Source organism: Leucoraja erinacea, chromosome 1, assembly GCF_028641065.1.
Source record: "Leucoraja erinacea ecotype New England chromosome 1, Leri_hhj_1, whole genome shotgun sequence".
NCBI classification, from domain to species: Eukaryota; Metazoa; Chordata; class Chondrichthyes; order Rajiformes; family Rajidae; genus Leucoraja; species Leucoraja erinaceus.
This window is the reverse complement of record NC_073377.1, coordinates 56,488,468-56,503,621: the sequence shown is the minus strand read 5'-3', so window position 1 is coordinate 56,503,621 and position 15,154 is coordinate 56,488,468. Positions and strand designations below refer to the sequence as shown.

The following is a 15,154-nucleotide window of genomic DNA, read 5'->3' as shown; positions in this document are numbered from 1 at the left end:
CTTGGACTTAAGCAAAAAAGGATTCTTGGGGAAAGAACCTTAAATTTAGTTGAGTCTGGTTGGATAACTATGGTAGGGTGAAGACTATTCCATACTTTAATTGTGCGGGGGAACTCCATGGAGCAGCCAGCAACTCTGGATAGAAGAAATTGGGTGATGTTTCGGGTCGAGACCCTTCTTTAGACTCCCTCTGGTTTTAGTGTTTTTAATTTAATTTAAAGAAACAGCGTGGAAACAGGCCCTTCAGCCCACCGAGTCCACACCAACCACCGATCGATCACCCGTACATTAGTTCTATCCCACACATTAGCGACGTAAGTCAAGAGTCAAGAGTGTTTTATTCTCTCACGTCCCAGTTAGAACAATGAAATCCGTACTTGCAGCAGCGCAACAGAATATGTAAACATAGTACTCTGTAAACAATGTTATAAACGAGAAAACAAAACGTATATTTATATATGAATATATCTTATCTATTCTATATACTATTAAAACTGTGTGTGTGTGTGTGTGTGTGTGTGTGTGTGTGTGTGTATATAGATAATATATATACCCACACATACACACACACAATTTCCCTCCTGGGATTAATAAAGTTCTATTGTACGGTATCGTGTGTGTAGGAAGGAACTGCAGATGCTGGTTTAAATTGAAGATAGACACAAAAAGCTGGAATTACTCAACAGGTCAGACAGAATCTCCGGACAAAAGGAAAATATTACGTTTTGGGTTGGGTCTGAAATAGGTTCCTGCACACCTTTGGAATGTGGAAGGAAGCAAGAGCACCCGGAGATAACCCATGCAATCAAAGGGAAAAGGAGCAAACCATACAGACAGCACTCATATTCAGGATCAATTCCGGGTCTCTGGCACTTTTAGGTAGCAACCATATGGCCAATGTACTGCCCCATAGTCTTGAAATTAATTAAAACATACAGTAGTTGTAAAGGGGGACATAGCGTCATTTGGAGATTTAAAACTGAAAATGAATATTTTCATTTTTTTTAGTAGCCAAAGGTATCAATGTATAATTTTTTGTGTGTTGGAAAAAAATATATAGTGGCACAGATGGTAGACTTGCTGCCTTACATGCCAGAGATCTGTGTTCGATCCTGTCCTTGGGCACTGTCTGTGTTGAATTTGCACATTCTCCCTGCAAGCGTGTATGTTTCCACCCACATCCCAAAGACGCATTGGCTTTGTAGGTTAACTTGGCTCTGTAAAATTGCCCCTAATGAGTAGGGAGTGGGTGAGGAAAGTGGGATAACAGAACTTGTGTGAATGGGTAGACAAAAGCGCTGGAGAAACTCAGCGGGTGAGGCAGCGTCTTTGGAGCAAAGGAAATAGGCGATGTTTTGGGTCGAGACCCTCTTCAGACTAATGTGAGGGTGGAGGGGACGGGAAGAAGAAAGGAAGAGGCAGAGAGAAAGCAGCGATTACCTGAAATTGAAGAAGCCAATGTTCATACCGCTGGGGTGTAAGCTGACCAAGCGAAATATGAGGTGCTGCTCCTCCAATTTATGGTGGGCCTCACTCTGGGCATGGAAGAGGCCCAGGACAGAAAGGTCGGATTCGGAATGGGAGGGGGAGTTGAAGTGCTGAGCCACTGGAAGACCAGATTTGTTATTGCAGACCAAGCGGAAGTGTTGGGCGAAGCGATTACCAAGCCTACGCTTGGTCTCTGTGTGCGGAAGCGGCGCCAACAGACATGAAGCCGAAGCAAAGAAGCTGAAGCCAAAGAACCGAATGGAAACGAGGCCGAAACGCGAATGAACCGAAAGAGTCCAAAGACGAAACGCCTACTAACTGAAAGGTTGGGACGCCTAAATACAAACTAACCAAAAGCGTGGGATGCCTAAATGCCTATGAACCAAAAGGCTGTGTCGCCTAAAAGCAAACTTACTGAATGGCCGCTCAGTCTTTATGCCACGAACCAAAAGGCGGCGTCGCCTACAGACCAAAGGAGCGACTGCCGTTCAACAGAAAAGTCCAATAACGGACTTGGCATTGCCGGGGGGCAGGATTTGTCAGCGATTGGTCCAGACCCCCGCATCCATCACATCATCATGAAGGCATGAACATTGCCCCCAAACCTCCGCTCCACCCGACCCGCAGCCCGCGGAGGGTGGCAGTGGGAGAGCGGGGGCTGTCTCGAGGAATGCACACCTTCGGCCACTTTCAACTTGGTGCTTGGGTTCAGATTGCCCAGTCACCTATGGCTTGTGTGGGAAAATTAACCCCACGCTCCTGTCTCCCCCTTCTCTCTCCCTCTCTCTCTCTCTCCCTTCTCTCTCCCTTCTCTCTCCTCCTCTCTCCCCTCTTCTCTCTCTCCTCCTCTCTCTCCCCTCTCTCTCTCTCTCCTCCTCTCTCTCTCTCCCCTTCGCTCTCTTCCCCACCTCTCTTCTCTCTCTCCCCCCTTCCGCTCTCTCCCTCTTCTCTCTCTCCTCCGTCTCCACCCGCAGACCCCAACCTCCACACCAGGGTGACCGCCCCCCCTCTCCGACCCCCGATCTTTGACACCCACACCAGGGTGATTCACCCCGGCTGCGGGGAGAGACTGTTTATATATTACACATCGGTTTTTGCGGAACGCACCCAACCTCCCACGCACAAAACAGGCAGCATCTCTGGAGAGAAGGAATAGGTGACGTTTCGTGCTGAGACCATTCTTCAGAGTGCGTCTGACGGATCTCGACCCAAAATGCCACCCATTCCTTGTCTCCAGAGACGCTGCCTCTTCAGTTGAGTTACTCCAGCATTTTGTGTCTATCTTTGGTGTAACAGTTGTGTCATTTCACCGGCTTTGTGTATTGCGCACCCAGGAGAGAAGCTGGACGTGCCGCTTGCATTTATTCAAACAAGTGCGCTCAAATTGAAATCCCACATCTTTGCGAAGGAGGGATGGAATAGATGTAATCACCGGCTAAAACAAAGGCCGTTAGGACAGGGAAATAATGCCACCAGTTAATTAACCATGTATAAATGTATATCATGTATTACATGTAGCAATTGTTCTTACATTCGGGAACATGGTTAATTACATCTATTCCATCCCTTCCTCGGAGGGACATTGGCCAAAACACAAGTGTATGGGACCAGTTCAGTTAGATACCCTGTTCTGCGCGGATGATTTGGGTTGTAGGGCTTGTTTCGGTATTGTATAACTCCTACCTTTTTTTCAGTGATTAATGGAAAATATGGATGGCTCAGATTCCACTGCAAACTCAGTACCTACGTAGCTGCGGCAAATTCCACTTGGAGGTAGCAAAAGAAGCATTGCCATGGTAATTCATATCAATTGTAGACACTTTATACAGGTAAGTGGCAGTGTGATTCTGGGAAACTGTCCAAGAATGCTGTTTCACTGGCTTCACATGATCCATGCCCTAATACAGAGGTTTTCAATTGCGTAACACCTAAAACAAACTGAAATTTCAGCCCATTAAGCTTTCATCTCTTGTTATTGTCAATTGTAATTTCTAACAGTTTAATATTTGAAATGCACGGAATATTGATCAGCAACTAAAAGAGAAAAATAATTGATGTTTGGATTTTATTCTCCTTGGCATCTGTCAGTATTTAACCCTGAATTATCAATAAAACAGATTTACTGGGCATTATCACTTTGCTATTTGTGCCACCTTCTGTTTGCAAACCGCCTACTGTGTTTTCAAGGATGCTACTGCGTTCATAGTTCAAAAATGTACTTCACTGGCTGATATGTGTATGTATGAAAAAAAAATCATTTTCCCATTCATTTGTGTTTTATGTTGTAAATCCAAAGGATGTTTAGAAAAATATTTTTTTCATCAAGATAGCATTCTTTTGATATAAAAGCAAAATAGATTGAATGCCACTAGTCTGAAATAAAGACGCAGATCAGTGGAAATTCTCAGCATCTGTGGAGAGAGGCAATGTTTCAGGATGATGACTTTGCACAAAGCTGGTTAACTGGTTAACTGCCCCATTAAAAAGCGGCACAGTGGTGCAGCAGTAGATTTGCTGCTGACATGGGTTTGATCCTCACAATGGGTGCTGTTTGTAAAGAGTTTGTACATCCTCCCTGTGACAGTATGGGTTTCTGGTTCCTGCATGCTCCGGTTTCCTCCCATATTCCAAAGACATACAGGTGTGTAGGTTAATTGGCTTTGGTAAGAATTGTAAACTGTCCCTAGTGTGTAGGATGGGGCTAGTGTGCGGGGATCGCTGGTAGGAGTGGACTCGGTGGGCTGAAGGACCTGTTTTGATGCTGTATCTCTAAAGTAAACTAAACTTCTCACTCCACAGATGTTATCTGAAATGCTGCAAATTTCCAAAATATTTTGTATTATATTTAATTGACTGATTTGTGAAGTCTAGCTATGTTTATAATTGTTTGTCAAACAAATAAATATGCATACATTTACATACATCTCTCTCTTTGTTTAAACAGGGAATATATTTGTTGTCAGCCTGGCCATAGCAGATCTTGTGGTGGCAATCTATCCATACCCTATGGTCTTGACATCAATATTTCATAATGGCTGGAACCTGGGCTACCTGCATTGCCAAATCAGTGGTTTCCTGATGGGTTTAAGTGTGATTGGATCGATTTTTAACATCACCGGCATTGCCATCAATCGGTACTGCTACATCTGTCACAGTCTGAAGTATGACAAGTTCTACAGTGATAAGAATGCTCTGTGCTTTGTTATCCTCATCTGGGCGCTGACATTCTTAGCAATCGTTCCAAACCTGTTTGTGGAATCATTACAATACGACCCGAGAGTCTACTCCTGCACCTTTGTGCAATCTGTGAGCTCTGCCTACACGGTATCAGTGGTGTTTTTTCACTTCATTCTTCCCATCTCCATTGTCACCTTCTGCTACCTGAGAATATGGGTCCTCGTCATCCAGGTTAGAAGGCGGGTCAAGCCAGACATGAGACCCAAGTTGAAGCCTCATGACTTGAGAAACTTTGTGACAATGTTTGTGGTCTTTGTGCTCTTTGCCGTCTGTTGGGCGCCCCTTAATATTATTGGTCTTGCCGTCGCTGTGAACCCAGACACAATTGCCCCGAGAATTCCTGAATGGCTATTTGTAGCCAGTTACTTCATGGCATATTTCAACAGCTGCCTTAACGCTATCATCTATGGACTTTTGAACCAGAATTTCAGGAGGGAGTACAAGAGAATTATTGTCTCGGTGTGCACTGCAAGGATGTTCTTCATTGACAGTTCAAATGATGCTCCTGACAGAATGAAAAGTAAACCTTCTCCTTTAATGACAAACAATAATCAAGTCAAGGTAGATTCAGTCTGAATGGTCTTTGCCTTCACTCCATGTGCCAGTTAATGAAGTTAAAGAGAAAAGCACATTATATAGAATTGATGGAACATCTGAAACATGTATTCAAAGTTGTTAAACTTATGTTTGCATTTATTAAACATGTTACTTTAAAGTATAACAATAACATAATTCATACTGATAAATAGTACTAAAGAACAGAAAACACGTGATTATAATTATATTCATGCAGAATTATACAAGGTAAAAAAAGGTTATTTTTGACATTTGATAGATTCTTAAAACTTTTGGCTTACATATAATTGTAGTGAAAATAGGACACTTGATAGTTAAATGTTAATATTTTAAGCAAACTATGCTTAACTTAATCCTTAATCATCTGTAAGTCCAATTTGCCTTACGGGGTTTGTGAAATTGAAAACAAATATGGTGAGCAGAAAATTGTACTTTGGCTATTATGTGTTCGATAGTTTTATACGATGAAATTTTGCAGCAGAGGCTCAAAACCCGAATATTAAATTGTTGTAAATGGTACAGAGCTTAAAGTGCAACCACAAAATCAGTCAAATTTAGATGTTTATTTTGAAATAAATTCACACAGACACAGCAGAGAATATTTTAAATGCTTTACTAATTTTAACTTCTCCTGAGCTGAGAAAAAGGAAACTATTTGATTGGCAAAATATTCCCTATCCCAATCTTTTTAAAGAAATGTGAAAAGTTAAATAGTTTAGCCTTTCCAAAGTTAAATTGTTAACTATACATTATCTCGGATAGGATGCATGCTCTCCTTATATACAAAGATATACAAAGATACAAAGACTCCTTATATACAGAAATAATTTTACCAACAGTGCTTTTATGGTGTTTGTTTCTGGTTCCTGTATAATGACGTGAAGTCCTACAGTTTGCACAATGCAATTGATTTTTCACAACCAAGAGTCTTTGAATGTGAATGGTTGACAGGGAAATTAATCCTATATATGTAGTAATTGAGGTAAAGCATTTATTTCAGGGTTTATTTATATACAGTAGATAACTGGGTGGTTGGCAGGATAGTAGCTATGTTGTGCCAGATTGGAACTTTGCCAAGCATCCTGAAGATGTCACATCAATACAACATTGTACAATAATATTTTACTAATAGCCATGGTATCTGTCTTGCAAATAGTTATTTCACGTAATTTACCAAACTAATTTGCTTTTAGAAATTTCCATTAAATGAAAACATGCAGGTGAAAAAATTTAATGCTCTCTCTGAAGTACATCATTTTGAACAGTGCTAGCCCAATCTATCCTATATTGCAGGAGTCAAATCGTCTGTAGGTGTGAAATGATAACAAGGTCCTTGAAGATACATCTGAGGTTTCTCCAATAGAAAAATATCTGTAACTACGTAAGAGTAAGTCAGTATTGTTAACTGTCCCCTATTGTTTTCTGTTCAGAGGAGATTCAAGGACTCATAGATCTTCAGTTCCAATGGGAACTAAAGCTCTAGCAGGGCAAAGTAATCCGCTCCCTGTTGGATTTGAAACACATTGTCATGGTCAGGGACATTTCCTAGGCTAGAGCTCTAGTGATGGTTTCTAATGAGCAAATTCCACGGTGAAATGGCAAGTCTTCGAGACAGTTTCCTTTAGTTTTTGTCAATGGCCAAACTAAAATCAAGGAGCAGAATAAAATTTCAGTGGCTGCAAATAGTTTTGTGCTCCCAGGTCACCTGGTCAAACTCAGATCTGCAAGGGGCCTGTTTTTTAAATGCCAATTGCGAACTAAAAGAGTGAGGACTGAGAGCCCCATACTTTTCAATCAGTATTATGCATCCAAAGAATGAATTAGGGGTTATTAATGATGTCTTATTTTTACAACACCAATGTTCTTTATTTCAAATGATCAACAGAAATAATGCTTGTTCTGCTGCTACAGAAAATATGAGATTGCATTGTAATAAAATCAGAGCCGAAAAGAAAAGCAGAGTTTAGGCCTTTAAGTCAAGTGTCATTTCATTGGATGAAAGAATTTTGACCAGAAAAGATTATCTACATCGGTGTGACAGTCTTTTGTGATTTTATGTCCAGATTCCAGTATCCCATGAGATAAAATTATACAGATTATTTACATATTTTCATTAATTACCCACTGAAAAATGGATAATAGTATTTATATCAGTAATATGATATGTTCATGGTGTTTTACAAGGAATTAATTCAAATAAAGATTCGGCGCTGAAGTTAGACCTTGACAGCAATGCACTCCACTCATGAAATGCTTTTTTTTTGCCCGTAAAACTCTCATGCAATCTTCTAAAACTGGTGGGACTGAATATTGGAATATCTGTGTGCTGCGGAACACATGCATAATGTGCATGGCCCATTTTGGTATCAGATATATGGTAGGAATATATCTTGAAATATAGTAAGAATATTCTTGAAATATAGAAGGAATCTCAGGAATATATTAAGATCAATTTAAAACATCAAATAATGATGCTTAAATTGAGATAGGCATGTGTATGAGGATAAAATAACTTTTAAAAGAGTTATCCTGTCCCCTGTACTTTGTTTTTATATGTAATACTCCATTGCCTTAATGCTGGCTTTTTTGTTTAATTCCTTCTCATCACCCACCATAGGATAGGCAGCACTGACCAATTCCCTTCTCTGGGGAAAAGATAGTCCTTCACTGCAGGGTAGATGACCTTGAATGGGTCTATTCATCCAAGTGTACTGTGGCTAACATTGCAGATATTCCCTTTGGTATTGCGTGTATCCAGGCACGGAAATGATTATCAAAATATGGAGGGGACCGGGGGGCACAATTTCTTGGCGGCCGCATACGCACGCGCACACTCACACACATGCACGAGGCTTCTGAGGCTCAATCCAGCGCTAAATGCAGCTCAACTCTGCCTGTCTCACCGGGTTGACCTACAGCCCTGCCTGGACTGATGGAACACCAGCGCTGCTTCTCTGCGCTGGCTTTAAACCTGGGCCATATTTCCCGCAAGTCCAGGCAGGGCTGTAGGTTAACCTGGCGGGACAGCCATAGTTGAGCTGGGTTTTGCACTGCTTCTCTGCACTGGCTGCGGGCCTGGGGGCACTGCTCCCATCTGACTCCCGACCTCTCTGGCCACCCGTGGGGGGGGGGGGGGGGGGGGGCACTCTGGTGGGGACGAGACAGCGCCAGAGAGCTGGGATCGATCCTGGCTGCGGATGAGACGCAGGTCTTTGCCGAGGGTGTTTTGGCACGTCTCCCTCCTCCAATCACAGCACTCTATCCTCAGTCTCACCACCCACTCCTCCCTCCTCCAATCATCATGCTGAATCATCATGTCCCTCCCTCATTGCCTGCTGACCGATGTCTCTCTCGTCCAATCGGCGCCCTCGATCAGCAGTCCCACCCCCACTGTCTCTCGGAAAGCGGAGATTTCACCGGGTTTTAAAATCCGGATTACAAAAATGTGGGGGGGGGAATCGTCCCCCACCTCTCAAAACAGAGGGGGGACATGTCCCCCCTGGATTTCTGCCCTTGTGTGTATCATAGAAACATAGAAACATAGAAATTAGGTGCAGGAGTAGGCCATTCGGCCCTTCGAGCCTGCACCGCCATTTTATATGATCATGGCTGATCATCCAACTCAGTATCCCGTACCTGCCTTCTCTCCATACCCTCTGATCCCCTTGGCCACAAGGGCCACATCTAACTCCCTCTTAAATATAGCCAATGAACTGGCCTCAACTACCCTCTGTGGTAGAGAGTTCCAGAGATTCACCACTCTCTGTGTGAAAAAAGTTCTCCTCATCTCGGTTTTAAAGGATTTCCCCCTTATCCTTAAGCTGTGACCCCTTGTCCTGGACTTCCCCAACATCGGGAACAATCTTCCTGCATCTAGCCTGTCCAACCCCTTAAGAATTTTGTAAGTTTCTATAAGATCCCCTCTCAATCTCCTAAATTCTAGAGAGTATAAACCAAGTCTATCCAGTCTTCCTTCATAAGACAGTCCTGACATCCCGGGAATCAGTCTGGTGAACCTTCTCTGCACTCCCTCTATGGCAATAATGTCCTTCCTCAGATTTGGAGACCAAAACTGCACGCAATACTCCAGGTGTGGTCTCACCAAGACCCTGTACAACTGCAGTAGAACCTCCCTGCTCCTACACTCAAATCCTCTTGCTATGAAAGCCAACATACCATTCGCTTTCTTTACTGCCTGCTGCACCTGCATGCCTACCTTCAATGACTGGTGTACCATGACACCCAGGTCTCGCTGCATCTCCCCCTTTCCCAATCGGCCACCGTTTAGATAATAATCTGCTTTCCCGTTTTTGCCACCATTTATCCATTGTACAGATCGCCTGCTTTAACTTCCAGTGGTTTGACAAATAGCCAGTGATACTTTATTAGATTTATATTTAGTATACAGTAAATATATCTGCATTTCTATAATAAGAGGCTCAGTCGCCTTTTTATCAATGCATTTATGATAAGGGAGATATGAAAATTTATTTTTATCACGGAATATGGTTAGGTTGAATTAAAGCCAAAAAGGGCCTGTCCCACTTGGACGACCTAATCCACGAGTTTAGAAGACCCTAGGTGAGTTGAAAAAAATGTCAACGTCGTGTTGACTCGCCGAAGTAAAAGACATAGAAACATAGAAATTAGGTGCAGGAGTAGGCCATTCGGCCCTTCGAGCCTGCACCGCCATTCAATATGATCATGGCTGATCATCCAACTCAGTATCCCGTACCTGCCTTCTCTCCATACCCTCTGATCCCCTTGGCCACAAGGGCCACATCTAACTCCCTCTTAAATATAGCCAATGAACTGGCCTCAACTACCCTCTGTGGCAGAGATTCCAGAGATTCACTACTCCAAAGACCTGACTATGTCTACGTTCCTACGCTTCTTTTATTCCTACGTCCCCTCAACCTCAGTCTTCCACACGTCAAGACCGACTACGACTAGATTCACGTGGAAAATGATCACATGATAAAATTATGTCATGTTTGCTTTTTTTTTCTCGGGTCAGTTACCGAACTACGACTACCATCACGACCTACTACGACCTACCTACGAGTAAAAAGTATTCATTTTTTCCATGCCAAACTATTTTTACTGGTGGACATTTTTTATCAGGCTGGAAAAAAAGCCGCAACCTACTTGAGGCCACGAGTACGCAGAGACCACTCACAAGCACGAGGAAGAGTTACAAAAACCTCCTACGACCTCCTACGACATCGTAGCTACCATGCTGCGAGTATGAGTTAAGGGCAAACTCAGCAGAGCTCGCCCATTAGGTTGCGAAAGTGGAACGGGGCTTAATCAACTCTAGTTTTCAACTAAGTGATCAGCCAATCTTATTTTTTTTGTTTTCAGTATTTGTTGATTATTTCACAAATGAACTCCATTTCCAAACACTCAGAACGTACTTTTTCTAATTCTCACTGAAAGGTGCTGGCATGGGAATGAGATCAGGAAGAAACATGTATGTATACCCCTAATGCATCTAATGAGTTGGATGCCATAACTTTACTTCAGGTAAAGAGCCACGTGGATAATAATCAAAATGAACACCAAAGTGTAAGATCACTGCAAGTCTTAGTTCAATAGGTATTTGCTCTCAACAAGAGAAGAGGCATGTCTTTCATCTTTATTAAATGACCAGGAAATGAAAATAGATCTCAAGAAGTTTCAGCCCTTGACTCCATTTACGCCAATCTTTGTTATTTGCCTTAACTTCCTTTAGGTTGATAAATGGATGTTGAAACTGTATTAGAATTAAATTACCATATTTAAAGAAACATTGAAAATTAAAATGCACAAATGTAAAAAATGTGAATTCAACATGGACTTGGATAGGTTGCTTGCTTTCTTTTTATACAAAGATGTATTTAATCTAAATAATCCAATGTTTGACATAATGGGTTTGACTTTTGTAAGCAAAGTTCTGCATTATTTGCATAGTGCAATTTATTCTGAGAGTCAAGAGTTCATGAACATGAATGTCTGAAATATTCTATGCACAGTGTGCCGAAATCTAAAAATGTCTCGAGGAATATCAGCCCCAAAATCTATTTCAATTTCAGTGTTCTTTCTGTTGTAATATTTATAAATACAACCTTGATGTTAGAAAGTATTTTTTTAATCCCCATCTGTTAAATTCCAAAGCTGTTCCTACAATATCTTGGCATTTGGCTTTATCTAGATAGGAGGAATAATCTCTTTAGCCACTGGCACTGCCATTCTAAACAGCCTGTACATACTGTAAGGCTATACATGTGAAACAAAAGCAGGTGTAGGACAAACCATCCCTCCAGCCTATTCTGCCATTCAGTCGGGTCATGGGTATTCCATTCTTTGACCCACTCTACATTCTTTAGTTCCATTAGTACCTAAATATGTATCAATCTCAATATTAAATAAACTCAGTGAGCAGATAGGAAATATCAATGATACGCAAATTTCTAAGTATTGAATTTCCTCCCAATTTCACCTGTGTGTTGTCAGAGCATTATCTTAAGGTTATGTCCCCTCCTATTAAGAATTGTAATTGTCGTGATAACAACACCCCTCGTTCTTCTGGTCCCCATAGACTGGGCGTATAGACTAGGTTCTCTCAACATTTCCTTTCAGACCAGGAATTAATCTGATGGTCCTTTGCTGCACCTCCTTTGAGTATATCCTTCATTAGCTAAGAAAACCAAAATGATACACACTACTCCAGGTGTGAGGTCACCAGATAATCACAGTAGAACTTATTTTTTATTCCAACGTCCTTGCAGTAAAAGACTAGCATCTTGTTTAACTTCTAATTGCTTTCAACAATAATCTGTACATTTTCTGGTATTTGTAAAATACTCAAATCCTTTAAAATATTAACAATAACTAAACCTTCATCTTTCCAAAAGATCCTGCTTTTTGCCTCCTTGTACTAAAGTGGATAATTCCATATTTTTTACCTTGTATCCCATCTGCCACCTTCTTTTCTGACCATGTAACCAGTCTCAATTCCTCTGCAGCACTTTTGCATTCAATTGCCAGTTTATTTTTCCTTTCAGCTTTGTTTCATGATCAAACATGAATATATATTGCATGCCATCCCTCAACTAAGCCAGCATATTGACTGTAAATAGCGAAGGCCGAAACACTAATCCTTGCAAGATTCAATTACTTAAGGCCACTTAGGCGACTTTTTAGGTGAGTGTAGGAGACTCTGTACTCGCCTCATGATCGCCATATAGTTGCCACATGTTCGCTGGTGGTCTCTGGTGAGTCTCCTTCATGGTTGCGAGGAGTTCCCGCATTCTGGGAACTAGTCGCAGCCTCAGTATGGTCGCCGCAAATCTTTCAACATGTTGAAAATTTTTCTGCAACCAAAAATTGGTCACCATAGAGAAAATTGATAATCCTATAGTCATAGTTGCAGTTGTAGTGGGGTCGCCATGTAGTTATGGGTAGTCGGGGTAGTCGAGGTAGTCGTAGGTAATTTTAGTTAATCACCTTCGCTGACCGGGCATTTTCATTGGCTCATTGGGGAAAAATACGTCAGAACGAGTTTTCAGAACCAAGGAAAACCGATCGGTAATGTTAAATGCCCACCAAACTTTACAGCTGTGTATCTCTGGCTTATTAAAAGTTGTCTAGCTTCTTAAAAGTGTCTCCACTCCTTCTCCCCCTCTTCTCCCCCATTCTTCCCTATCCTCCCTCCCTCCTCTTTTAAAGGACTTACCACTGTGCTAGCCGTCTTACGGGGCTGTCCCACTTGGGCGACCTAATTGGCGAGTTTAGAAGAATTTGAAAAAAATGACATGTTGAAGATCTCCTTCGACCTCCCTTCAACCTCCTTCGACTATGTTGAAGACCAGCTTCGACTAGCTACGACTAACTTATGGAAAATTGGACACCGAATAGTGGAGAGTGAAGACGACCTCCTTCGACCTCTCTTCGACTATGATGAAGACTATCTACGACTACCTTTGACTACCTTCAACCGCCCTCGATTACCTACGACTAACATGCTGACCTAGTGCGACCTACTTTGACTAAACCTACGAGTAGACAAAGTATCGATTTTTTCCATGGCAACCTTTTTTTTACTCGCGGGCATTTTTTAACATATTGAAAAAAACGCCGCGACCTAGCTGAGGCCTCGAGTACGCGGAGACCACTCTCGAGCATGAAGGAGAGTTACGAAGACCTCCTACGACCTCGTGTCGACCATGCTGCGAGTTTGTCGAGGGCAAACTCGCCATAAATCGCGGAGTAGGTCGCCCAAGTGGGACAGGCCCTTTAACCTTCCTGTTCATTACGGTGTGTGTCTGTATCACCTTGGCTTTGCGCCACATGAATTTCAGACAGCGCTCCCCCGGTTTCTCTGGCTTCCCACCTTTGCAGTGTGTGTGTGTGTGTGTGTGTGTGTGTGTGTGTGTGTGTGTGTGTGTGTGTGTGTGTGTGTGTGTGTTTTATGTGTGTGTGTGTGTGTGTGTGTGTGTGTGTGTGTGTGTGTGTGTGTGTGTGTGTGTGTATGTGTGTGTGTGTGTGTGTGGCGCTGTGTGTGTGTGTGTGTGTGTGTGTGTGTGTGTTTGTGTGTGTGTGTGTGTGTCACTCTGACAGTCGCCGTTCCAGTTCCCAGTTTTTCAGGTGAGTGCCGCGAACTTGACAGTCGCTGGCAGTCCGCTGAAAAATCGTCTAAGTGGGACAGGCCCTTCTTAGCTGCCATGAGGAAAATGGTGTATTTGTACTGCCTACTTGTTTTAATTTCATTTTTCGAGACACAGCAAGGAAACAGGCCCTTCAGTCCACCAAGTCCACACACATGAAAGCTCTACTAACAGGTCATCAGATGAAACGTAGAAACAAGAAATTGCAGATGCTGGTTTACAAAATAGAGCACAGAATGCTGGAATAGCGCAGCAGGTCAGGCAACATCCTTGGAGACCATAGATAGGTAAATTTCGGATTCCCTTTTTCAGGTTGATTGTGGGGGAGGACGGGGAGAAAGCTGGGGCAAAATATAACATGGCAGGTAATAATGAGGCTACTACCTGCCACACTTTGTCCTGCCCCTCTTCTTGCCAGATTTCTTCCTCCACCCCACCACACCCAATCAGTCTGAAGAAGAGACCTGCCCTGAAATGCCACCTATCCATGTTTATCCATGTTCTCTTGGGATGCCGCCTGACCCACTGAGTTACTCCAGCACTGTGTGCCCTTTTTCATCAGATGAAACGGTACCTTTATTCTTCTCTCTGCAGCTGCTAACCAGTCTGAAGAAGGGTTTTGGCCCGAAACGTTGCCTATTTCCTATGCTCCAGAAATGCTGCTGCACCCGCTGAATTTCTCCAGCACTTTTGTCTACCTTCGATTTTCCAGCATCTGCAGTTCATTCTTAAACAGCTGCCAACTGATCTGTGGCATATTTCCAACACTTTTGTTTGATTTTGCCTCCAATTTCACCCACAGAAAAAGTGCATTGCCCTATCAGTAAGACCTCCATCACATAAGTTTATAGTCTTTGTACATCATTTTCTTTTGATAGATTTGAATTTATATGTATTTTAATCCTGAAGGACCATTTTTAGTTTGTTGTCCCAATGAAATGGCAACACATTGGTGCAAAATGAGTCTGAAAACCTATGGGAAGTACCTTTGCTGTTTGTGAACAGTGCATCCTTGGAGCTGATGCAACGTGAAGAGAATGCTGATGAAGTAAAAGTGATATCCTCCAGGTATATACAGTAACGACTTATTTACAGCATTACGGCACTCGCTTCAGAACACGTCACAGATGAGCTTATTCTACGAATAAAGAATTGAATTTGAAAATGACCATGACCATAGGGTTGAGTTTTTTTTTCTTTAAAGA

At 42.3% G+C, this 15,154-nt stretch overlaps 1 protein-coding gene across 1 annotated transcript in view; it reads left to right on the top strand.

Annotated features, from left to right (window-relative positions):
• The window catches only part of LOC129697030 (melatonin receptor type 1A-like), a 103,005-nt gene extending 95,941 nt beyond the window's left edge, over positions 1-7,064 (top strand). The window contains exon 2 of the mRNA XM_055635225.1: positions 4,433-7,064. Coding sequence (XP_055491200.1) covers positions 4,433-5,301 — 869 coding nt within the window. The 3' untranslated portion in view covers positions 5,302-7,064. The remainder of the gene's footprint in view (positions 1-4,432) is intronic.
• Positions 7,065-15,154: the final 8,090 nt, after the last annotated feature.